General features: G+C 40.9%; 1 protein-coding gene across 2 annotated transcripts in view; it reads left to right on the forward strand.

The window, feature by feature from the left end:
* The first annotated feature begins 22,354 nt into the window (after window positions 1-22,354).
* Window positions 22,355-26,894, forward strand: part of LRRC1 (leucine rich repeat containing 1) — a 135,937-nt gene continuing 131,397 nt past the window's right edge. Inside the window, exon 1 of one of the 2 annotated variants that reach the window (XM_019668109.1) lies at window positions 22,355-22,785. In XM_019668109.1, the coding sequence (XP_019523654.1) occupies window positions 22,627-22,785 (159 nt within the window). In that variant the 5' untranslated portion in view covers window positions 22,355-22,626. Of the gene's footprint in view, window positions 22,786-23,699; window positions 23,904-26,894 lie in introns of those variants that run through there. The other variant, XM_019668110.1, reaches the window with a different exon arrangement.

Raw genomic sequence — 26,894 nt, forward strand, 5'->3', positions numbered from 1 at the left:
AGAGACCCCTGACTCATGTCTTTAGGAAGAGGCTGGGTAAAAAGTTGAAGAGGTAACCAGGAACAAGATTTTGAGTCTAAAATGTCAGGCTACAGCATTAACTTCATTCTGTCCATCACAATAAATATTGGAAGTTTTGCATAGACAACTGCCATGGGCCAAGCAAGATTTAAGGACGTTGGAGGAGAAAGGCCATATGTAGAAAGGAGGCCAGTTAGGAATCCAAGAATGAGATGAGAAGACCTGAACTAGGGCAGGGGCGAATAAATGGAAAGTAAAGGGAGATGTAAGAAGGTCTAACACACAGGGATCACACTGCTAGGAAATGGTACCCCTGAGACGACCTGGGTGTGTCTGATTCAAAACCTGTGCTCTTGCCTTCTTTACTCAAATTCTCTTGGAATTTTGTTTGTAATGCAATTTTGTCACTTCTGCTTTATGCTCTTGGCTATTTACAATTTGATTCTATCTCCATTAGCTTGAAAGCACCTTGAGTATCGGCATAACTTCTGATTTATCTTCGTATCTGTCTCAGATTTTACCATAACTTTTAAAATATGGTCCCAATAAATGTCTGTTGTAAAAATAAATGAATTTTTAATACCTCCTTATACTGCTCATGGAGAAATAGAGAAGAGAAATGAGTGGGTAGCCATTTGCTTCACTGATTTGTATTATAAATGTGAACCAGATTTGGTTCTAAATTGATTCAGCACTCTACCCCTTGTACCAGCATCAATGTCACCTGGGAGCATGTCAAAAATGCAGTATCTCAGGCCCAACTCTGGACCTACCGAATCAGCCTCTGGATTTTAACAAGATCCCCAGGTGATTCCTATACACATTAAAGTTTGAGAAGCTCTGCTGCATACCTTTAATTTCCACTGGGGTCTTAGATTAATTCTAGATCATCTTTCAAATGAAAAAAATTAATGAGTAACTCCAGATACCCCAAGAGTTCTGGTTAAAAATTGTCCTGGACCAATGCAGAGCTCCAAAACCGCCTTACATCAAGGAAGACCACTGGAAGTTTCCTTAGAATTCTTAAAATCTTTGACAAATCCACAGAATCTTCTGGCAACTAAACCTGTATTGACTGTTAGGGGGAGAAAATCAGAACTACCCTCTGTGAATTCTCCTTTGGCATTTGGGAGGTCCACCTCCTCCTCCATCTTTGAGCATTTGCACTGGTAACCCACTACTTATCGATCAAATATTTATTGAATGCTGACATTGCCCCAATCATGGTGATAGACACACAATGACACCTATAGTGAACTCTCTGACATAAATAAAACTACTTTGTGGGAATGGGCTATATTGAGTCTGAGTACTACATATGAGGCCATGCAAAATCATGACAATAGGATCTATGGCATTTTATTCTCCTTTCATTATTCCTTTTGGCATGAACGCCACCTCTCTTCAAAAAGTTAAGGTCTTCATTGCTGCTTCCTAGATTGCTGAAGCTGCTAGCATGTTAGGTAGAGTTACTGCATCAGGGCTCAGAAGGTCTTTCCTGATACTGCCACTGTTATGTCCCCAAATTGCTTTACCACAAAGGGTTTCAGTGTCCCCAGGTGTAAATGAGTTGTGTTGAGGTTGCCTAGCAGATCCTATCAACCTCTATCACTGTGTAAGTATCTTAGGCCCTGGAATAATCATTTTAGAGGGAATCTTTGAAATAAAGTAGTCTTAATGGTAGTAGAATTATATTAACCTTAGGTTTCAAAAATATCTTACTCTAAAAGCAAATCAACAGGTGCATAATGTGACATGAATGGCACAATTTTTTTTTTTAAGATTTTATTGGGGGATCGGGGAATCAGGGAATGGGAAGAGACAACTTGCAGTCCTTTTGTTCTTCCATCTAGTTGTGGAGGACGTCGCTTCACTGGCCCATGTTGGTATTATCATTGCGCTCTTCCCGGGTGAGGCAAATTGGTCACCGGCCACTGGACGGCTGCTCATCGCAGCTCTTGGCAGCTCACGCTGGCTGCCATCCACTCATGGTAGCTTATGGTAGCCCACTGCAGCAGGGGCTGCAGCCTACACCATCACCAGCGACTCATGGCAGCCCAGCTCCAGGTCAAGCTGTTGTTCACCATCTTAGCTGTAGAGGGTGCAGCATCACTGGTCCTAATGTGGGATCCGAACTGGGGCCCTGCTGCTCAGAGCTGACGTCCCAAGCCAACTCTTAACCAATGCACCACGTGGCTGGCCAGTAAATGGCACAAGTTTTTAAATAAATTTGTTCCTAGTATTTTTAAAGGTACAGATTCTGAATAAATTGGCATTGCTTCATTAAATAAAAGTGCCCCTCCTCATTCCCTCTTTAACTGGTTAAACTCAGTAGGAATTACTTTGGATAACTCTTTAGAAAAATAAGTAACATTAAGAACTTTATTTCTATTATACATTTAGGCAAACAGAAATGTTGTGAGGCTTTTAAAGGAAAGAATGAAACAATGAAACATATGCTACCAAACTGAACATAATCTATATCAACACTTTATCATTTAGAGTAATGATTCTCAACTGAAGACAATTTTGCACCCTCCCTCCCCCCCGGGGACATTTGGTCATGTCTGCAGACATTTTTGATTCTCACAGCTATTGGCATCTAGTGGGTAGAGGAAGGGATGCTGGTAAACATTCTATAATGCACTGGACACTGTCCACAACAAAGAGTTTCCAATCTAAAATGTTAATAGTGCCAAGGTGGAAAAACCCTGATTTCGAGATGCAGCCAGGGCAGCTAAAGCCGTCTTCTAGTTTTCAAGCTGAAGTGCTTCATGGGTGTGTGGACTTGGCTTTTTAAGGAAAGCAAACAAAAATAAAAGTCACCACATGAAGCTCCTCTAAATTTCATAGGGATAGAATTGGTGGCACTCAGCTGATGGTAATGTAATCACCACTTCTGGCTATTTTGAAGTGCAGAACATAGTTAAATGCAACAGCACCCATGGTGAGAAAAGAATATTATCTTAATGGTACAAGAAGAAATAAACACCCCCAAAAGTCCTGGAAAAGTTTTCACAACAAAGGTAGTAGCTTGTGGAAATCAAAGCAGATAACTGTCAGCGTGTTCCTAAAACAGCTGAACCCTCCCAGAGGCAACTGCCATCAACTTGCTGTGTCAGAAGGACTTTGTCAAGTAAAGGCTGTAATTGTCAACAGGTTCCCTGAGCAAGAGAAGGAGAGAAAGAACTGAAATTTCCCATCACTCTGTGAATTGCTGTAACACAGAGCACAAAGGGAAGTGGACGTGACAGCTTTTAAGCAGATAGTTGCTCTGGGTGAGCCAGGAATAGCAGATATTTAATGAGTCCAGAAGAGGACACTTTGCTGTGTTTCACTAGATGTAGACTGTTTTCATTAAGAATCATGAACTCGGTGTGCAAATGTTTGAGTAAGATATCTTGCAGCTTCTCTTGGCTGCCTATATATACACTGCAAAATGTACAGTTTTGTAGAACTATAGGTAGAAATATGAGAACATAGAGGAAGTCCAAGATGGTGGAGTAGAAAAACACTGTGCCTGCTTCCTTCTGTGAACACATTAAAATTACAACTAAATTATAGAACAATTAACCTGGAGCATCATCTGAAGTCTGGCTGAACAAAAGTTTTATAATGAAGGCTATAAAGAAGAAGCCATGTCGAGACTGGTAGGATGGGTAGAGACATGAAACGGGCTGGTCTCAAACCTCTGTGTGGCAGTTGAGAATCAGGAGTGAAATCTCAGCCATGGACATTCCTCCCAGAGGAGCAAGAGACCCCAGCCTCAAACCAGTATCCCAGCCTGGAGTACTGCTGCTGGGAAGAGGAGACTCCATAACATCTGGCTGTGAAAACCAGTGGTGATTCCAAACATCAGGGTGGGAAGAAAGGCTGTGGGAAACCCAGACATCCTCTTAAAGGGTCTGTGTACAGACTCATCCACTCGCAGGCACTCACCTTGGGCTCCGGTGGAGGCACGATGACTCTGTGGCATTGGAGGCATGAAGGGAGCAGATTGAAGTGTAGTGGCTTCGAGGTGAGGGCTGGAGGTAAGTCAGCACTTTCCCTGTGTGTGGTCTTCCTCTGGTGCAGCTGGCAGGCAGGCATCACATTTCCTATATTGAGCCCGCCTCCACATGGCCAAATCTGAATCTGATTGGCCTGGTGAGCTCCAAAGCTCCACCCTGCTGATTCACTGGGACCTCATCCTACCCAGCTTTCCCAAAGCTGGAGGTACTTTCTTAGTGATCAGCCTTCCCCCGCCCACATTGCACTCTTTCTTGGAAAACTATTGGGAGTCCGCAGGCCCCACACAGGCAGCAACTGACCTCAGTGTGCTCTGAGACTTCTGCTGAGTAGCTCCAGGCTCAGCACTGGCACCAAACCAGAGTCTACATTAACCTGGTGACCACAACTCTTCTCACTCTAGTGACTCCCTGAGGCCCTGCCTCACCCAACTGACATACTGCAAGTGGAATTATCAGTGGCTGAACCTTAAGGGAGCTGGTGGGTGGCAGCAGGCTTTGGGGTGTCCTGGCTTTTTGTGGAGTAACCCCAGGCCCGGTACTGGTGGCAGCTAACCTTGGTTCACAATGTGGCCTCTACTATGCACCTCCAGGTTTACCACAGGCAATGAACTGTGGATCACGTTGTAGCTCTTATCAGGTGATCCCTGGCCGTTCACAGGCAGTGGATGACCTGGGCCTGCACCAAAGCCCCTCCCAAGAGGCCCCAGAACCAACATACTTGGAAGTTGGCACAGAGCACTGCCCAATTAGCCCCACAATCGACACACAAAAAGGGAGGTCTCAACAGGCACCAGAGCCCACTGGGGCAAATCCCACTCAGTGGAGTAAGCTCCCCCCACAGCCATCTGTAAGCTGTGGATGTGGCCAAACCCCACAGCCAATCAGCCTGAGAGCCAGTGCCACCCACTGACATGCCAATAGCAACCAAGGGTCAACTATAACAGGAAGGCACACACAACCCACACAAGGGACACTCCTGGTGCACCCAGAGCCGGTGACCAGGGGGAGTGTGCCAGAGCCCCACAGGGTACCTACTATTGGGTTGTCGGTAAAGTCATGACGCACTTTTGCAACGAAAAACATAGAAAAAAATATGTCATGACTTTTCCGAAACCCAATACATAAGGCCACCCAGCCAAGTCTGGGAGACATAGCAGATCTACCTAATACTCAGAAACAAACAGAGAGGCAGCAAAAATGAGGAAACAAAGAAATACATCCCAAATGAAACAAGAGGAGAAAACTCCAGAAAAAGAACTAAATGAAATGGAGACAAGCAATAGAAAGCAGAGAAAGAGTTCAAAACAATGGTTATAAGGATGCTCAAGGAATTTAGTGAGAAGTTAAATTGAGATAGCAAGCATAAAAAGACACAGAACCATAAAAAAGAACCAATCAGAAGTGAAGAATACAATGACTGAAATGAAGAATGCACTAGAAGGAATCACCAGAAAACCAGATGAAGCAGAGGATCAAATCAACGATTTGGAAGACAAGGTAGCAGAAAACACCCAATAAGAACAGCAAAAAGAAAAAAGAATCCTAAAAAAGGAGAACAGTTTAAGAGACCTCTGGGACAACATCAAGTGTAAGAAAATTTGCATCATAGGGGAACCAAAAGGAAAGAGAGAAAGCAAGGGATTGAGAGCTTATTTGAAGAGCTTTTTTGCAATAAATTTGCTTCCAGAACACAGGTATAGTGAAAACCACCACTAAATGTAACCCAAAATGGGAAAGCAAAGACACATATCAACATCCTTGTCACTGGACACATAGATTCTGGAAAGTCTACAACTACTGGTCATCTGATCTACAAATGTGGTGGGATCGACAAAAGAACTATTGAAAAAATTTGAGAAGGAGGCTGCTGAGATGGGAAAGGTCTCCTTCAAATGCCTGGATCTTGGATGAAGTGAAAGCTGAACATGAGCATGGTATCACCATTGATATCTCTCTGTGGAAATTTGAGACCAGCAAGTATTATGTGACCATCATTGATGTCCCAGGACTCAGAGACTTTATTAAAAACATGATTAAAGACACATCTCAGGCTGACTGTGCTATTCTGATTGTTGCTGCTGGTGTTGGTGAATTTGAAGCAGGTATCTCCAAGAATGGGCAGACCCGTGAGCATGCCCTTCTGGCTTACTCACTGGATGTGAATCAACTAATTGTGGGTGTTAACAAGATGGATTTTACTGAGCCACCTTACATCCAGAAGAATAGGAGGAAATCGTTAAGGAAGGCAGCACCTACATTAAGAAAATTGGCTATAGCCCTGACACAGTAGCATTTGTGCCAATTTCTGGTTGGAATGGTGACAATATGCTGGAGCCAAGTGCTATTATGCCTTAGTTCAGGGATAGAAAGTCAACCGTAAAGATGGCAGTGCCAGTGGAACCACGCTGCATGAAGCTCTGGATTGCATCCTGCCACCAACTCGTCCAACTGACAAGCCTTTGCGTCTGCCCCTCCAGGATGTCTACAAAATTGGTGGTATTGGTACTGTCCCTGTGGGCCGAGTGGAGACTGGTGTTCTCAGACCTGGCATGGTTGTCACCTTTGCTCTAGGCAACGTTACAACTGAAGTCAAGTCTGTTGTAATGCACCATGAAGCTTTGAGTGAAGCTCTTCCTGGTGTCAGTGTGGGCTTCAATGTCAAGAATGTGTCTGTTAAAGATGTTTCTCGTGGCAATGTGGCTGTTTCCTGCAAAAATGACCCACTAATGGAAGCAGCTGGCAAAAGAGATCGTAGCCTTTACGTTTTCAAAGCTGATTTAACGGACACTCTGAAACTAACCAACACTGAGTTTTCTCATTACTGTCCTCTCCCTCAATTCAAGACACATGCACGTGGCAGGCTCTGGCCATGGGAGGCACTCAAAGGAGATATGTGCTGTCAGCTCCAGCATCTTCCTCCTCCTTCTAGGACTTTCCCCATCACCTTAGCTAAAACACCCTCCTTTGTCTTCCCAGCCCTTTTTCCTGTTTTAACATCTCCCCAGCAGTTAACATATTCCAAATATATTCATACTTTAGGTATGTAGTTTTATTTTGTATATTATGTGTAGATTGCCTGTCTTGCCTTATTAGAATATAAGCTCTACAATGATACCCTATGGAAACATAATAGGTTTCGGTCAGTATTTGCCGAATGGAAGAGTGAGTGAGTTCATTATAGATTTACTGAATGGCTGTGAACTTGATGCTGTTATGACAGTACGGAGATAATAAAATACAGTCTTTGCTCCCTCCAGAGAGAGTCCCCATGCCAGCCTCCCTCTCTGCCTCTGCTGACAGAGATGTTCATTTGCCTCACATGATCATTATCTCACAAACACACACATTTTTTTAATCCCCCTTTTCCTTTCCTCATATTCTGTCTCTTTATTGCTTCCTTCAACTCTTACCCAATTAGGGTAGGAAAATGTATTTTCCTTCCTCAAGAAAAATAACGGTGACTAATGAGCATAAAAGGTAGTAGTAGTAATTACACAATTACTAAAAGAAAGTCAATTTTGAAGAAAAAAACAATAATATTATTACTAGTGAGCATCTATTAAGCGTTTACTATATACCCAACTCTCTGCCAAGCAACTTATATGCATTGCCGCAATTAATCAGTACAGATAATGAAACTAGGGCCGCAAGAGGCAACTTGTCCAGGTTGGAGACAGTAACGGGTCTGGGTCCCTGTCCGTCTAATTCCAGAGCCCCGGCCCTCCGAGGGGTAACAGAGAGGCTGTGCTGTTCATTTCTAATGTAACCCCTCTGGGGGGTTTTCTCTCCATCCCTTTCCCACACTACAAGCAGTTGTTTTCTTCATGGTCCTACAGCTCTCTGCTCATACCCTACTTCAGCTCTTATCACATAAAATATTAGGTATGTGTCTGAAAGGTTCATCTGGGGACATTTTTACTCATTACCAGTGTTATGAACTATTTGCTCTCCTTTCTCATTGCAATTAGGGTAGTAACAGAAGCAGCAGGTTTATATATACACTGGGGGTGTAAAAAATGTATACAAGTGGACATTTTGGTCAACATTGCTCAAGCAGTAGTTCGCCATAATCAGAAGTGTCTAGAAGCTGATGGTAACCACTTTGAGCACCTCTTGTAATTACAGAAGTCTAACGTGACTTGTATTCATCTTTTGTTATCGGTATATATTGAGTATTACAATTTTAATAGTTTTTTTCTTTCTTAAAATGTGTATACATTTTTTGGGGCACCTTCTGTATATTACATGAGTGTATCCAGAGTTTAAAATCTGGTGTTTGCTACTTACTAGTGGTATAAAGCTGGGCAAATTATTTAACCCTTCTGAACCTTAGGTTGCTCAAGTGTAACATGGGAACAGTGATGCCAGTGTTACAGTGTAATGAGAATAACTTAAGATGTGTCTGTAAGGTGCCTGGCCTGGTGCCTAGCAGCCTGACACCACCAGGTGCTCGGTGAGCGCTCTCCTCATCTCTCTCCTGTTCAGTCCCCTGACTACCTTGATTCTGACTCTACTGCTGCACCTTACATAGCATTTCAGCTGTTATGTGTTACCTGTTATGGTCTGCATTCATTATCTATTACTGTGCAATAAATTACCCCAAACATAGCAGCTTTAAACAACAAACTTTTATTATCTCAAAGTTTCTATGGTTCAAAAATCCAGGAACAGTTTACTAGGTGGTTCTGGTTCAGTCTCTCATGAGATTGCAGTCAAGATTTCAGCTGGAGCTGGAGTCATCTCAAGGCTCAATGGAGTGATAATCTGCTTCCCAGTTCACTCACATGGCTGACATACTTTAGGAGATTTGCTTCCAAGCTGACTCATGTGGGTCTTTCCACAGGACTGTCACAGGCCATAGCAGCTCGTTTCCTCCACAGCAAGCAATCCAAGAGATAACACCTAAGATGGAAGCCACAGTCATTTCATAATCAAACCTCGGAAGTGAAATCACATGACTTTTGCTGTAATTTTAATCACTAGAAGCAAACCAATAAATCCAGTGTTAATTCAAGAGGGGGAAATAATAATACAAGAACATGAATATCAAGGGGTGGAGATGATTGGGCCCTATTAGTCTGCCTACCACATGGTTTAAACAGTCTTACAAAGCTAGCCTGGGGTTGTGATAAGTCCAATCATATTTCATTACTTGTATAGAAGTTAGTCCTATCTTTATATAAGGGGCTTATTGGGAACATAAACATTGCTTAGCAGAGTAAATGGCTGTACCAGTAATAGAGCTTCAACATAACCCACAATATAAAAACAATAACAATGACTTCTTTTGCATGGTCTTGGTCTTGCAAATTATCACACCATCTGTATATTTCAGTTTCCACTCTATGCTTAATTACATTTTTCCTCTGAGTTGGTTTATTTCTTAAAACCATTTCCCCTTTGGCGCTCTCCTTAGTACACTTTCTACTTCCTCCTCTTTGGTCTATAAACACACACACACACACACACACACACACACACACACACACACACACTCCAACTTCCTTCTTCAGGGAGTGCCAAAGATCAGGTATGTAGTCATGGTGAAATATAAATACTATTCCCAGCCCACATTTGAAGGACAACTTGTTTAATATTCCCAACTAAGTCACAGTGTGCTCCCGCCACCTTCCCAAAGAGAGGTGTCCCGTCTCTGGATGATCTTGGTTCCTGTCTCCCCTTTCTCCAGCTGGCTGCCCTTAGTCATGGCACTGCCTAGTTGCATTAGCCTCCCAAGAGGGAACGGCATAGATCAAATTTGATATTTGTATCCTTTCAGGTTTAAAAAAAGGATTATATACATAATAAAATATATATGATATAACTAGTAAAACATATCAGAAATACCAAATAAGTAGTATAAGTATTACATTTTTATTGCATAAATATTAAAACTTGTATTTGATATAAATGTTACCTGTTTGGAGATTATAAAGGTGGATCTAACAACGATGATTTGACATTTTGTGTTCTTTCATATCTATGAATTACTGAGAGTCTATTTTATTAGAGACATTATTTAATTATTGGATTGTCTATGACTATCAGTCACTCTATTAAACTTAACAGTTGCTGCTTTTGAAGTGTTCTTTCTCAGTAGAGAGAAATGAGGAGCTGGATGAACAGATAAACAAAGGAATATAAGGGGCTATGGGTAAGTAAATATTCTGAGGCAAATACATTTGATAATGACAGTCACATTGGAAAGGGGAAGAGAAAAAGTGAAAGTAGAAAAATTGAGGAGCACTGGTTGTAAATCATGAAGAAAAATGTTTACAAAAATGAAAACCTGATAGGATCATTTATTTATATTGGACTTTAGGCCATTTACTTTTGCTGAATGTTATACCGAGCAGAACATTTTGAGGAAGAATGTTCCCTTTTAGAGCTGTCAGAGGCCTTATATACTTTCTTATCCCATTTGCTCTGGTTAGAGATGAGAAACTGAGGCACAGAAGAGGTCAATCTTATGATGTCCAGTGTTATTTTGTTGAAAAGCAGGACTGAGATTCACTGAATTCCTAATTCAGTGGCTTTTATTAATAACTGTACTTTATGGTCTGGAAGAGAATTGGTTTAAGTTTTTGCTTACACATGTGAAGTTTCCTATTTTCTATATCACTTAAGACATTTAAAAATCTGAAATAAGCCTGTAAAATGAGCCTTCGTAATGTTTTATGTGTATGTGGATTTTATAAGTAGTGATTTTACTATGAATTTCCCACAATTCTTGTTACATAGTGTGTCTAAGAGAGATTAAAACTTTCTGGTGGGGTTCACATTCTTATTGGCTTAGTACTTCCAGAGTAGTGGCTTCACAGGTGTTTGTCTGCTCAACTATTCTCAAACAACATAATATCACATTCAAGACTAATATAATTAGTCTTTGTGCATTAGATATATACCTAAAAAATTGTATGAAAAAGATTTTTTGGTAAATAAAATTCAATTTCAATGCATTAAAATAATGATCCATTCAAATCCTGCACTAAATCCTTTTTGTAAAGCAAAAATCCTGAGACAGCAGAAATCATCTGCCCTTTGAAATTTGCTATATGATTAGGTATCTTCATGCTTGATTTTCTTAAAGCAGGACATACTTGTAGTGTTATCGTCCTATAAATTGGTTTAGCTTATCCTAAAGATATATTTATAATAATATAGGATACTGATATTTCCACCCAAACACTTTAATTTTTACCTATTTTAAGGTACTAGAATTAATATCTGTTTACAAGTTACTCACATATTAAGAAAATAAATTTTTTTACAACAAATTGATATCAAGGAGACAGCTGGGTGTCTGAAATAAAGAAATACAACTGAATAAAATCTAAGTATTGTACTTTTGACTATATATATATATATATATGTATATATATATATTCCTTATCCTTTTATTGTTTCATTAGTAATATAATTGGGAAATGAAAAATAAGCTATCTGGTGCTCTTAAACAGTAAAAAATTTTGTCATACTAGTCAGCCTTCAAGTTCAGTTTTCATTCTTTTCTTTAGGAAAGTTTTATTAGAGTTCCGGTATAAGATGGCAACATAGGAGACTCCTGAACTCATCTCCTCTTCCAGAAACACTAAATCTATGGCTACACACTGAGCAATCTCCTCTGAGAGAAATCCATAAGCTAGGTTAGTGACTCCTACACATTGGGTGAATGAGAAAATGCCCACATTAAAATAGATCTGGCACACCCTCAATTACTGGAGCCACTAAGAACAAAGAAGGCAACTTGAACAATCACAAAGGTTTGAGAGACGACTAAGAGTTCTGGCCAGGCTGAACGATATGGTTAATCTGTTACATGAGACCATTTCATCAAGGCTGGGAGAGATGGCTGTTTTGTCTAAACACTTCAGGAATAGACCTCAATGAAATGGAGATAACTGATAAACTTGATAGAGTTCAAAATAATAGTTAGAAATATGCTTACTGATGTCAAGAAAACAATACATGACAAGTAAGAATTTCAACAAAGACAGAAAATGTTAGAAAGTACCAAAAAGAAAGCACAGAGCTTAAAAATACAATAATTAAACTGAAAAATTCAATAGAGGGGTTCAACAGAAGACCCAATGAAGTGGAAAAAAGGATCAGAGAACTTAAAGACAGGATGGTAGAATTCATCCAATTAGAGGAGCAAAAAGAAAATAAAATGAAGATAACTTAAGGGACTTATGGGAAAACATCAAGTGGACTAATTTTCACATTATGGGGTTCCTGGAAGGAGAAGAGGAAGAGAATGAGCAGAAAACTTATTTGAAAAAATAATGCCTGAAAAATTCCCTAACCTGGGGAAGGAAACAGACATTCAGATCCAGGGAGCTCAGAAAGTTCTGAAAAAGATGAATGCAAGAAGACCCACACCAAGACACATTACAGTGTTGACCCTTGAAAAGGTTTAATTTTCTGCATAATTAAGGTTTTCAATTTGCAATATACATCAGTCTTCAATCATTACATTGCATGCAATTTACTACATATTATATTTCTACTGCATCACATCTGATCTGAATAATCTTTTTTTAATTAAAATTTATTGGATATTCAGGTCCTCTACCCATTTTTTAATTCAGCTGTTTGTTTTCTGACAATGGATTTATTGATAATGGATAGTAAAATTACATAGGTTTCAAGTATACAATTCTGTAATATATCATCTATATATCACATTGTGTGTTCATCAGCCAGAGTCAGTTCTCCTTCCATCACCATATATTTGACTCCCTTTACCCTCTTCTATTATCCCCCCTCCCCCCTTATTCTCTGGTAACCACTGAACTATGTCTGTGTCTTTGTTTCTTTATTTGTTTGTCTTGTTCCATTGTTGCTTTCAGTTTTATATCCCACATATCAGTGAAGTCATATGGTTTTTTACTTTTTGTCTCTCACTTATTTTGCTTAGCATAATAATCTCAAGATCCTTATGAACTTGGGGTTCAAAGAGGATTTTATGAATTTGATCTCAAAGGCAAGGGAAGTAAAAGCTAAAATAATTGAATGGAACTATATCAAACTAAAAAGCTTCTGCACAGCAAAAGAAACCATCGACAAAATAAAAAGGCAACCAACCAGATGGGAGAAGATATTTGCAAATAATGCCTCCGATAAGGGGCTAATATCCAAAATATATAAGGAACCCATAAAACTCAACAACAACAAAACAAACAACTGAATTAAAAAATGGGTAGAGGACCTGAATAGACATTTCTCCAAAGAGGACATACAGATGGCCAACAGACACATGAAAAGCAAAGAGAAAAGAATGTAAGCATATCAATACAGAAAATCATCAAATCACAAAGGAAGAGAGCAAAAGAAGTGAAAAGGAACACAGAAATTACAAAACAGCCAGAAAACAATTAACAAAATGGCAATAGTAAATCCATATCTATCAATAATTACTTTAAATGTAAATGGACTAAATTCTCTAATAAAAGACATAAAGTGGCTGTGTAGATTAAAAAACAAGACTCAATGATATGCTGTCTACAACAGACTCACTTCAGCTTTAAGGACACACACAGACTGAAAGTGAAAGAACAGGTAAAGATATTCGATGAAAATGAAAACCAAAAGTGCAGGGGCAGCTATGCTTATATCAGACAAAACAGGCTTTAAGCCAAAGACTGTAATAAAAGAAACAAAAGATCATTACATAATGATAAAAATGTCAATAAAACAAGAGGATATAACGTTTGTAAATATTTATGCATGCAACATGCATAAATATATAAAGCAAATATTCACATACTTGAAGAGAGAATAGACAGCAACACAATAGCAGCAGGTGACCAGTACATTTAACATTGGGTACATCATCCAGATAATCGGTAAGAAAACATTGGACTTAAGCTACATGTTAGACCAGTTGGACTAACAGACATTTAGAGAATATTCTGTTCAACAGCAGCAGAATACACATTGTTCTTAAGCAAACATGGAATATTCTCAAGTTTTGATCAGATGGTATACCACAAAACAAATCTTAATAACTTTAAGAAGATTAAAATCATAACAGTATGTTTTATAACCATAATGGGATGAAATAAAAAATCAATTACAAAAAGAAAACTGAAAATTCACAAAAATGTGGATATTAAAGATGCTACTGAACATATAATGAGCCAAAGGAGAAATCAAAGGAAAACTTAAAAAAATTACTTGAGAATGGACATATAGCATATCAAAACATATGGGATGCAGTAAAAGCAGTTCTATGAAGGAAATTCATAGTCTGAAATTCACAGAAATAAAAAAAATCATAAGAGACTATATGAACAATTATATGTCAACATATTGGACAACCTAGAAGAAATGAATAAATTCCTAGAAACATACAACCTACCAAGACTAAATCATGAAGAAATTGAATGTCTGAACAGACCAACTAAATACTTACATTAATTAAAAAGAAAGGTCTCAAATAAACAACCTGTCATACCTAAAAGAGCTAGATACAGACGAACAAATGAAGCCCAAAATTAGAAGGAAACAAGAAAGGATAGAGCATAATTAAAGAAACAGAGGCTAAAAAACATAACAGAAAAGATGAATGTATCTAAGAGTTGACTTTTTGAAAAAAAAAAAAAGACAAACATTTAGCTAGAGTCACCAAGAAAAAAAGAGAGGACTCAAATAAATAAAATTATAAACGAAAGAAGATAAACTACAACTGACACCACAGAAATAAAAAACAATCATAAGAGAATACTATGAACAATTATATGTCAACATATTGGACAAACTAGAAGAAATGAATAAATTCCTAGAAACATTCAACCTACCACAATGAATCATGATGACATAGAATGTCTGAACAGACCAATTACTAGTAAGGAGATTGAAGCAGTATTTAAAAGCCTCTCAGCAAATAAAAGTCCAGGAGCAGTTGGCTTCACTGATGAATTCCACCAAACATTTGAAAAAGAATAAATTCCAACGCTTATCAAACTCTTCCAAAAAAAAAAAAAAGGGAGAGGATGTAACAGAACACTTCTAAACTCATTTTACGAGGTCACCATTACCCTGATACCAAAACCGGATAAGGACACCACAAGAAAATAAAATTACATATCCCTGGTGAACAGATGTAAAGATCCTCAGCAAAATATAGCAAACCAAATTCAACAATACATTAAAAGGAACATACACAATGATTAAGTGGGATTTACTCCAGGGATGCAAGGATGGTTCAACATCTGCAAATCAATGTGATACGTCATATTAACAAAATGAAGATAAAAAAATCATGTAGTCATCTCAATATCAAATGCAGAAAAAAAGCATTTGACAAAATTTGACATTCATTCATAATAAAAGCTCTCAATGAACTGGGTATAATCACCATGATGTACATTTTAAATATCTTATAATTTTATGTCCATTATACATCAAAAATGCTGAAATTTTATAAAAAGCTTTTTCAATAACTTCACAACGTTATTCTGACAGGTCTTAAAAGGTATTTTTCCAGTCAAGTTTGTACCAATTGTATCAATGGTGCAAATTTAACTGGAGAATCATGACATCTTTTAGGTTTATGTTAGTTAACTGATTAACATACTTTTAATAATTTTTTTTAAAGATTTTTATTGGGGAATTGGGGGGATGGGAACAGCGCTGGGAAATTGGGGGAAGGGGAACAGACAAGTTGCTGTCCTTTTGTTCTTCAGTCTAGTTGTGGAGGACGTTGCTTCACTGGCCCAAGTTGGCACCATCATTGCGCTCTTTCCGTGCGAGGCAGATCAGTCGCCGGCTTCTGGACAGCTGCTCACAGCGGCTGCTGGCCGCTCACGCTGGCTGCTGGCTACACACGGTAGCCCATGGCAACCCACTTCCACAGGGGCTGCAGCCTACGCTGTCGCCGGCGACTCATGGCAGCCCAGCTCCAGGTTGAGCTGTTGTTCAGCATCTTAGCTGTAGAGGGCAGTGTCACTGGCTCTCATATGTGGGATCTGAACCGGGGCCCTCTGGAGTCCCAAGCCAGTTCTTAACCATCGCGCCGCTCGGCCGGCCCTCAACATACTTTTATTAGTAATGGTATCTGAATTGTCTGGATGGCACTGCTCATTAGAAGGCGTACAGTTCTGCTTATTCATCTTTTTTCTTATTTTCATGATTTTCTTAAATCATTTGTGGACCAAGGTGGTGAATAAATAAAGCATGTGTTTATTTAAATGACTACAAAATACATTTTGATCAATTGAGATGATGTATGTTCATGGTTCTTTTAAACTATAGATTATCATACAAATGTAAAGCATTGTCACAACCCAAGGAAAGGCTGCTTGTGAGCCTCCTCTGGGCTTGACCCCACATGTTTCTGTTTTATTGGAGGGGAGTGTAAAGCACAGGCAGAGGCCGAGAAAAAGATGGGTTCAGTGGCAATACTAGTTTTGATTGGGTCCCTCTGATGTTCAGGCACTTTACAGTCTCATTTCTACCAATTCAACTATTTATGTATTGTTTATCCAAACAAAGCACTCACATGGTAGGTTTTCTTCCGGCTGGTTAACTGAGAAAGGAGTATTGACAATGACGAATGCCTAATGTGTAGTTTTCTGCAGGACAGAAAGATCTTTCCACTGCATTAATCCACAATTTTTTTCTACAGCTTTTTGAGGATGACATTTTTCCTCTTTTTTGTAGAAATAAATAAAATGACTATTGGAGTTAATATGATTCACCCAAGATCTCATCCCTAGTAGTGGCAGAGGCAAAAATTCAAAGCAAAATTATAAATTCTTTACACCACCCCCACATGAGAAATAGTGTTTGGCTCATTTCCACCAAGGCAAAATGTTGTTCAATATTTGACTCATCATTCACACATTTATTAGGAGATTGAGAAAAACAGAAAAGCAGATGAAACTCAAATTGCTCATTTGTAACTTCTCTGAATGGAGTAAATTAAAATCTTTGTAATGTGAACTTTTGGATTGCTCACATCCTATTACAATCTGTGAAGCTGAATAAATGATTATAATTAATAATCATTGCAGGGAAAGGTGCTTTTTCTTTCAGCAATGACTGAATAGTTACCAACCTTCCCATAGTTAACAATCATAATGCTGGGTGAAATTAAAAACAAAACAAAAAACTATCTGAAGGTAATAGAGAGTGACCAAAAGCAAGCAGAAACTGAAGAGAGTCTATGCTTGGAAAGAGGGAATAACATTGTGTGTGTTTTCTGTTTTTATGGCTTTGACAAGCATAGCCACTTTTCTCCACTACATAGAACAGATAAAATTTAATGTATAAATTAACCAGCTAATGTTTAGAGAAATCTGACTGTCTTGAGGAACCAAAGATTAGAATTGGGGTGATCATGGTAACTGGCAAGTGAGATGGGGAATCATTAGAAGGGGTTGAGTGGGAGTGCAAACTCCAAATTTTGCATATAAACTCCATCCATATCCTGGCTGACCCCTTAATTATGCATGTACAGTTTAGCTCCCAAGCAGCTCAGTAAAGAATGAAATAACTGAAAACAAAATTTTACCTGCCATCTACCACAGAGAAAATAAGATGCTATAGGCTGAATATTTGTGTCCTCCACTCCAAATTTATATGTTTAAATGTAATCCCTAATGTGATGGTACTTGGAGATAAGGCCTTTAGAAAGTGATGAATGGAATTACTGCCCTTATATAAAAGAGACCCCAGAGAGATCCCTCATCCCCTTCTAATATGTGAGGACACAGTGAAAAGACCGCCATCTATGAACCAGGAGGCGGGTCCTCACCTGACACCAAATCTACTGATAACTTGATCTTAGACCTTGCAGTGTCCAGAACTGTGAGAAATAAATTCATAGTTTGTAAGTCACCCAGTATATGGTATTTTTGTTATAGCAGCTTGAATAGACTAAGACACAAGAATTTAGAGTTTGATTTCATTTAAGCTGACTGGATGCTAAACTAAAACAAAACAAAAAATTAATACTCTTTGGAATAATATAATAGAATCCAGAGATTCTATCACTCATAACGTCCAGGATACAATTCACAGTTACTAGGCATATGAAGAGACAGGAAAATGTGACTCACATTTAAAAGAAAAGGCACTCAGGGGGACTAACTCTGAGATGACGCAGGTGTTGGAATTCGCATACAAAGAGTTGAAAGTCAGCTATTATAACTATGACCAGGTATGTAAAGAAACATATACACTCAATGAACAAACAAATAGGAAATCTCAGCAAAGATACTACGTAATAAAAAAGAACCAAATGAAAATTTTATAGCTAAAAATACACTATTAAGGTTGTATTTCATATGGGCTTAATAGTAGCTTGAGATGATAGAAGAAAGAACCAGTAAGCTTGAATCCAGACCAATATGCAGAGGGTGCCAAAAATGCATTCACATTTTAAGAAAGGAAAAAAACTGTATTAATATTATAATACTCAATATATACTGGTAATGAAACATAACAAATCACGTTTGACTTCTGCAATTACAAGAGGTGCTCAAAGTGGTTACCATCAGCGTATTTTAATACGTTTTTTTCCTTTCTTAAAATGTGTCTACATTTTTTTGGCACTCTCTGTATATTATTCAATTTGAAGAACAAAGAGAAGAAAACAATGGGTGAAGAACAGAACTTCAGTTATAGGTGGAACAATACCAAAAAGTCTAACATCTGTAAAACTGGAGTATCAAAAGGAAAAAGGGAAAATGGGGCAAAAAAATTTTGAGGAATCAATTTTGAGGCTGAAAATATCCTAAATTTGGTGATTTATGTTTTTAGTCAAGACTCAGTAAACTCCGGTCAAGATACAGACATATAATGATAAAATTGCTAAAAAACAAAGATAAAGGGAAAATATTGAAAGAGTACAGAAAAAAATGACATGTTATATACAAGTTAGCACCAATTTGAGTATTGCTCGTTTCTCATAAGAAACAATGGAAATAAGAAGAAAATGGATCATTGTTAGAGTGCCAAAAATATTGTCAATCTAGAATTCTATATCCACTGAAAATGTCCTTAAGGAATTAAGATGAAATAAAGACACTTTAGATTAAACTAAGAGAATTGCTGCAATGCAGCTTCCCTGAAAGGTGACAAGAAATGAAATCAGATAGGAATGAAGAACACTGGAAATAGTAAACCTGTGCGTAAATATAAAAGACTATATTTTTCCTTATTTCTTTAGAATACATATGAATGTTTAAAGAAAAATTATAAAATTTTGTTGTGGAGTTTGCAATGTATGTAAATGTAATACATATAAAAACTATAACATAAAGGACCAGGGAGGTGGCAAATGGACCTGGATAATTACAAGGTCTTATGATGTTTTATATAAATTGGTATATTTACCCTAAAAAAACTGAAAATTTAAGGATGCATATTGTAATCCCTAGAATAATGACTACAACTAGCCAATAGACAAAATGGGATTATAAAACATGTTTATTTATGCAAAAGACGGTGGGAAAGGAAAACAGATGAACAAAAATCAGATAGTACAAACAAAAAATAATAAAATAGTAGACTTAATCCAACCATATCAATAATTATATTAAATGTAAATGGGCTAAACATTCCAATTAAAAGACAGAGGATGGAAGATAGAATTTGAATAGTAACAAGAAATCAAAGATATTTTAAGGTGGTGACTTTGGTTCTGACCTGAGAGAGACCAAGGTGGAAGTTGATTACATAGACTAATCAGCAGATGGGAATGGTCCAGAAGATTGGCTGACACAGTGAATAGTGAGTATTTACTGATTGAATGGATGTGCCTGACACTGCGAAGCACTTTACTTACATCATCTCATTTAACCTTGATAACAAGCCATGGACCATTTTCTTAATTTAAGATGGTGAAATTGAGGCTTATAAAAGTTAAGTAACTTGTCCAATTCTACAAAGCTATTTTAGGTTCAAAGCCAGACCTCTCTAATCTCAAAAGTTGTGAAAAATGGTTCACACTGAAAAGGAATCAATTGCACTACTCCAAAAAGAAATTGATTTAGACAGTCTTTTAAATTTTGTTTAGTGTTAAACTCATTGTGTATGGGAAAGAAACTAGAAATTATATCAACAGAGAAAGCTTAAAATTCTTCAGGAGGATAAAGAATTGGTTCCTTATCCTCCAGTTGACAAGGTGTTTTCATTTTTGTCTCTCTTACCAGACTAATGTTTCAGTCTTAGCAGATCCTTGGAAACAGTGAAAGTCAAAAATTTTGCCACTGATTTTCCTTTGAATCCACACAAGCTTGTTGCTCCTTTAGTGTGTATATGGCACCGTGGTAGTTGCAGGGATCAACAAAGCAAGTTTCTGTTGTCCAAGGGGTCACAGTCTCCTTGGGATTAAGGTGATACAAAAATTATCCTAACAAAAGGAAGTGTAAGCACCATAGAGAGGCACACAAGGAATGCTGAGGTTTGAATTTTTAAAAAGACCAGACACATCTTTAAAACACATTTGGTATTTATTAAAATAATCTAGTGTGATAACCTCTGGAAGTCAATAGATTAAGATGAGGGAGCCAGGCCTTCTTTATTTTTATTTTTGTTAAAGCAGTCGGAAACTTGTAAAAACAGCGACTAGCTTTACCATGGCAGATTCAGTCTCTCAGTCAGGGACCACAGTTTTCCACTAAGGTGGCACAAAATGGGTTTCTGGAATGCAAGAATGAAGGAAGAGTGGCTACGGTTCAAAAGTCCGGATAGCCTTTCCTGAGAATGTAGGAATCACAATAGGGCAAACAAAAGAGAGGGAAAAGCGGGTAGGGCAATGGGGTTTAGGGACTGCCTGGGTTTAAAGAGTTAAGGTGATAATGCTGGAGTAGAAATGAAAAGGACAGGCAATAGTACTGAGATCTAACCTCACTGATTGGGAAGAAAAGAGCCTTCCTAGTAGGGTTGAAATGAGGACGAGTCCCCTGTCCATTCACACTGGGGAAACTGTCCTGTGCACAGTTGGGACTAAGAGGAGCCTGTGGAGCCACATATGCCTTGCATAAACTAGTTTCAGACCAAAATTTACCTTGGTCACTGAGCATGCTCAGCTTTCAGTCTCCTATAGAAACATAGATTCTGTGGCTCCAGATGTTAGCTTTGGCAGCTGGCAGGGGATGGGGTGGGGTGGAATGGGGGTGGCAGAGGCCACAGGTGGAATCTGGTGTTTGAGTACACTTGAAGGGGAAACTGTGAGGACCAGGGGGCAGCCGGGAAGGGGGTCAGAGTAGATCTCGAGAAATAATTCACAAGTGTGGCTGGCTTTCATCTGGTCGGCAACCCTTTTGGAAGGAACCAGTTTGCTTATTACGAGGTAGTGCGATACAAAGAGTTACAGGAGAAAGGGAAAATTCAGGGTTCTGGCCCTAATCCTTGGGTATGACCCGGGTGAAGAGAACAATCATTATTATCCATTCCTTTCAGGGTCTTCCCAGCTACCCCTTCTTGGTTTGCAATCGACCTTTTGCAGCGGACTGGGTATTGGAGCAGACAACAGGAGCCGGATGGAGGGTGCTAACCAGGCAGTCTCTGCCCCACCTCCCCCGCTTATCCCTCCACTCTAGCCCACACTAGTCGCCAGGAGCCAAAATATCTGGCGAGGCGCAACAGGCTCAGAAACTCACCTTTACCAGCTCATTTGTACGTTTGGGCTCCTGACGGGGTGCATCCACATATGGGAATCTCACAGGTTCTCCGACTCCTATGCTTTTGGTGGTATGAGGAGGGGGGTTTCCTTCAATTATGTATATAAACAATGATTACTGAAGATGTGCTCCCAGGTCACAGAGCCTGCAGGCGGTGCCCGCGGACCAGAGGCCAAGGCAAGGGCCTGGCCGCCGCGCGGGGCTCACACTCCTGGCGCTTCTGTGAACGGTGGGCACACAACTGGCCAAGAAAGCAGCGGCCAGGGCGGTGGGGACCCCCACCCCCAAACCACGCCGCATCCCGTAGCTTGGGGCGCCCACTGCGCACAAAGTACGCTTCGGGGCGGTCCTGCCTGACCCCGGAAGAAAAAGTTGTTTTGGGGAAGGGGAGCAAGGAGAGCAGAGTTAAGTAAAACTAAAAATCAACGTTGTTCTGCTCCCCTTAGACTGCCTCCCCTCAGCCTGATCTTTGCACTAGTCTCCTATCGAATCTGACTTCCTCATCGGGACCGACCCTTCTTAAGTTCCAATTTGAGTTGGGGGACCGTGAGCACTGGGCCCGCAGGTCCCTCGACCCTCTCCGGATCCAGGTCGCTAGGAAAACCCGGAGCGGAGCATCCCCGGGCCGGGGAACGCCCTCGGCGCGCGCTCACTGGCGCGCATGCTCAGTCGCGCGGCGGCAGCAAGTAGGAAGCTCTGGGCGGCAGTAGCAGCGGCGTCGGCAGCTAGACTGGAGGGTGGGAGGGGACACACCGGTTGGCGGGCGGGGGCGCTGGGACGAGGCTTTGGCTCCCGCCCGAGGCTCCTGGGAGCGTTTCGGACCGCGAAGCTCCGCGCGAGCAGCGAGCGAGCACGGTAGCCAACGAGCGCGGAGTGAGCAGCGGGCGGAGCGGAGCCGCCGGGCGGAGCGGGCTAGGAGCCCGTATCTCCGCGGCTCAAGACCCGGCGGCGGGGCGGCGATGTTCCACTGCATCCCCCTGTGGCGGTGCAACCGTCATGTGGAGACCATCGACAAGCGCCACTGCTCGCTGGTCTATGTCCCCGAGGAGATTTACCGCTACGCCCGCAGCCTTGAGGAGCTACTGCTGGACGCCAACCAGCTCCGCGAGCTGCCGGAGGTGAGTGTCCGCCCCACCTGAGCGCCGCCCTGGGGGCGCGCTGCGGAGCCTGGCCAGCCCTTGCCCCCTCCTCACCCCTCTCCTGTAGTCCCCTCCCCTCTCCACTTGTCCCCCTTTCCATCTCCAGACCCGGCCAGCAGGTCCCACAGCAGGATCCACCTTTACCTGCATTCACCTGCTTCCTTCTCCTTTTATCCCCCCCCCCCGCTGGTAAAAGTTTGTTTTTCATTTTATACGAACGACTTGAGGTTTTCCAAGTCGTCACCTAGAGTTTGTGCGATTTGGGGAGACATTCTCGGCTGGCCAAGTAATTTAGATAACATGTCTAGGTACTAATAATACCTGGCACTTGTGCCGGCTCAGGTAAGGAGCCAGGTGGCTCGCGCTGTTTTCTGCTGGAAGGACCGAGCAGGGGCCAGTCCCCTCACCCCGCATTCCCCGACCATTAGCCGAGGAGTGTCTCCTATTTGGCCAGGGCAGGTCCGGGAGGAGGTAGGCAGTGCACGAGTGAGCCGTACTATCTCGGCATCTTGCGAGGAATGTGCTCCGGGCCTTATCGCGGCTGAGTCGGGCTGGTAAGAGCTGTAGCTTGGCCGGCCTATCTTGGCCCCGGGAGCGGCCTCGAGGTTGGGGGTGGGGTGCCGGAGGAGAGTCGCGCCTGGAGACCTGTGGGCAGGTGCCCAGGTGCCCGCCGTTTGGGCCCGGCCGGCGTGAACCTGTTGCGTGGAAGCCGCCGCGGTGAATGTCAGCGGAGGCTCTGCCCGGCGGGCCAGCCTTGCAGCCGCCTCTCCCGCAGCCGCCGCTTTCAGCCTGCTGACTCTGTCCTAGCAGTGATGCGTTACTTCTTCACAGTTGTTTACACAAATCGATCAGTGTGTCGTGGCTGAACTTGTCAAGCCACTCATGCTGATTCTGCTTTAATGGAGGGCTGAGGACTGCAAACTTTTAACCTTCGAGCCTGTCTCAGGAACTTAGCTTGAGTAACCCTTAAAGAAGAAAGTATCCCAAATCCAGAGGTGTGCAGGAAGTCAATGTGCGATAATCCAAAGGTGTGCAGGAAGCAGGGAGGCTTCAGGGAGTGGAGGAGAGGAGCTGAAGGCCTGAGCGCTGGCACGCAGGTACATTTTTTGTCCTTTAGTTAACACAAAGCCTAGACATTGTCACAGAAACACTAATCAAATGTTCTGGCTTTTTAGAATGACCTGGTGTGTTCTCCAGCGCTGACAGAACTCTTGCGTTTTTCTCAATATCTAACGTGTTGTTATTCTTTTGGATTAACTTTCCTTGGTTCGTGTGGAATTGATTGGAGGGTTTGCTCTGTGTAGTCCCGGGGATTATCCTAACTAGGTTCTGTGCAAAGCCCCCCCCCAACCCCCCTCCAGGCTTTATTTAGCTTAGAAGCAGAAAAGTCATCTAGTTTCCTCAGGCACTTATTATTTTGCAGGCATTTTCAAACACATGGTTTTGTCTGGACTTTAGCTTCCTTAAATTTGACATAAAAGTCATAATTCTCATTTACGGCCTTAAATTGTAATAAGTTTTAGGTGTTGCTATCACCAGAACTATAGAATGTATAATTTAATACTTTTCAAGGCTTCAGAATGATGTTATTAAAGATTGAGTGAAAAGTTGTTCAACTAGAAATGTTTCAGTGCTCTGTGGTTTTCTTGTTTGTTTATTTGTTTTTCTTTTGTAGAACTGGAAAATTTCCTTTGGATTGGCTTTTCATTCCCTTCTGCAAAGGTTGTGGGTTTTCCTGTAATGCTGGGGAATTGTGGGGTTTGAAAATGTCAGGTATTTCTACTGATCCTAAATGAAAACTTCTCAGGAGCTCAAAATACAGTCTGATAGCACTCTGTAAATATGGTAAATAACACACTTTTCAAAGGCTAAAGGTGGTCTTGATTATGGGTAATTATTTCTCCTACAGCTCTTAAATTAGTTTTATAGTTATTAAGGTGGTATGAAATCTATTTCTCCTTGACTTATTGTGTGCAAGGGAGCATGGGTGTGTACAAGCCAGATACGAACAACCACCTTGAAAGCACAGATATTTCTTTCACAGTTGAAGTCTTTCCTTGGGCCATTCCTTCTTTCACCTCTTGAGATCTGTAAAACTCATTAACACTGCTCCCTGCTGGCCTTGCCCCTCCCACAACCTCTGTCTCCTTACCTGCCACATCATCATTGGGCCTCTCTTGCTGACAACCCTCCAAAGTCCTTGTCTTGGTGGCCATCCCAGTTGTATGTTCCATTGGAAGCACAGCCAAAGGGGTATCCTGTACCCCCTACCTCAACAGCAAAGATACACACACTGCCCAGGCTTCAGCATAATGAAAAGTATCTCCTTTCCTCCTCTGAAAGGTCTGCAACCTCTGATTTGCTCCAACCCCCTCATTTTACAAATTGAGACTCAGAATTGAAGTGATTTTCGGGGCTGTCCAGCTGGTTGGATGCAGAATCACTGATCATCTGTCCTCTTGTACATGTGTCCACCAACTGTAACAGCTTTGTCCAACCTAGCAGGAATCTGGCCTCACACCCATCAAATCCTCGGTATTTAGCTCCTCCCCCCTGTTTTATGCAGGTTATTAAAACTGGGCCTCAGTCAAACATTTATTGACCCTCCATTATCTGCTAGTTGTTGGGAACAGAGAGATTAAAGAAGGTACAAGTCCTACAAGGTACTCACAACCGGGGAGACAGATGATTTTAATATGGATATGGTGACTGTGGGGTGGAGTTGGCACCACAGTTACCAAACTTGATGGTTACTTACCTAATCTACCCTTTTGTTGAACCTGCACCAACCATCCTCAGCAGTGGTTCCACCTTGTGATAGCTTCTCAGTGCTGCTGTTCCGTAGGGAAGGTTTAGAACACTCATCTCTAGTCTGGCCCCAGTTGGGTAATAGCCTCAACATCCCTTTCTCATCCACCTACTCCCATCACCTGCTCTAGCTCGATCCCTTTGGGATGGGTATTAACAGAGACAGTCTGGCTTGAACCTCCTTGAGGTGCCCACGTGTCTTTGCTCACTCTTGTGAACACAGAGCCAAGCATCCAGTAGGTCTTGCCCAATAAACAGCTGTTTATCTGTTGAATGGATGTTGCTGAGCCTGATACAAATCTTCGCTTCTTTCTCCTCCCTTAAGCATATCACTGCTCCAGCATCTATACTTTTCTGATACAGTTGAAAATGCCTTCAGAAGTGAAGATCATCTAGTGGTCAAGCTCTTTTGTCTTCTTCTGCAGGATCCTTGCCTTTCCCTCTGTACTTTCTCTGTGCATCTGAAGTCATCAGCTTTCCCCTCAGTGTGCACTGATTCTTGAATACCTTCAAATATGAATGTTTTACTGTCATTCCTCTAGCACCAATACAGTGCCTAGTCTAATAGGCAGCAGATATTTTGAGTGAATGCTTTCAAGCCTTTACAACTCAAACATTGATTTCATCACCTCACCTCCTTGTAATTAAAGTTCTGTTAGAGTTCTTTCCATGATTACCAGATAGCATTTCAGATACCTGCCCCTTCCCATCATACTTTATTCTTTTTATCCTGCTTTTTATCCTGCTTTATTCTTTTTCCTAATGCTTAGAGTACTTATCACTACCTAACTTCAGAAAGGTAACTTGCTTATTTTTTCTTTGTCTGTCTCCCCAACGAGATAGAACATAAGCACCATGAGGGCAGGGATGTTATGTTCCTGGCTGACCCTAGGACAGTATCTGGTACCTAGTGGATACTCACATGCTTGTTGCATGAAGGATTCCTTACATGTTGTCATGGGTAGACTGCCCCTGTTTCTTAGCCATCATAATCCCCCTTCCTAAAGTCTGACTTCTTCTGTACACCAATCTATTTAAATTAGTAATGACACAAAGTCAGTCACAATTCAGTGGTCTTCTCTTGCCAGTCTTTGTTCTCTATCTCTTCTGTGCTAGACATTTTTGACCTTATATTTTTGTAATAATTTTTATGCATTGTAAACATAATTTCTATGGATGTGACTTCAGTATATCCAGCTGTGATCTGTTAAGAGTGTATCTATCCCTACTTGGAATAAGTCCCTTTTATCTTAAACCCACCATGTTTCAATTTAGGTCTC

This window comes from Hipposideros armiger, unplaced genomic scaffold, assembly GCF_001890085.2.
Source record: "Hipposideros armiger isolate ML-2016 unplaced genomic scaffold, ASM189008v1 scaffold_516, whole genome shotgun sequence".
Classification (NCBI taxonomy): domain Eukaryota; kingdom Metazoa; phylum Chordata; class Mammalia; order Chiroptera; family Hipposideridae; genus Hipposideros; species Hipposideros armiger.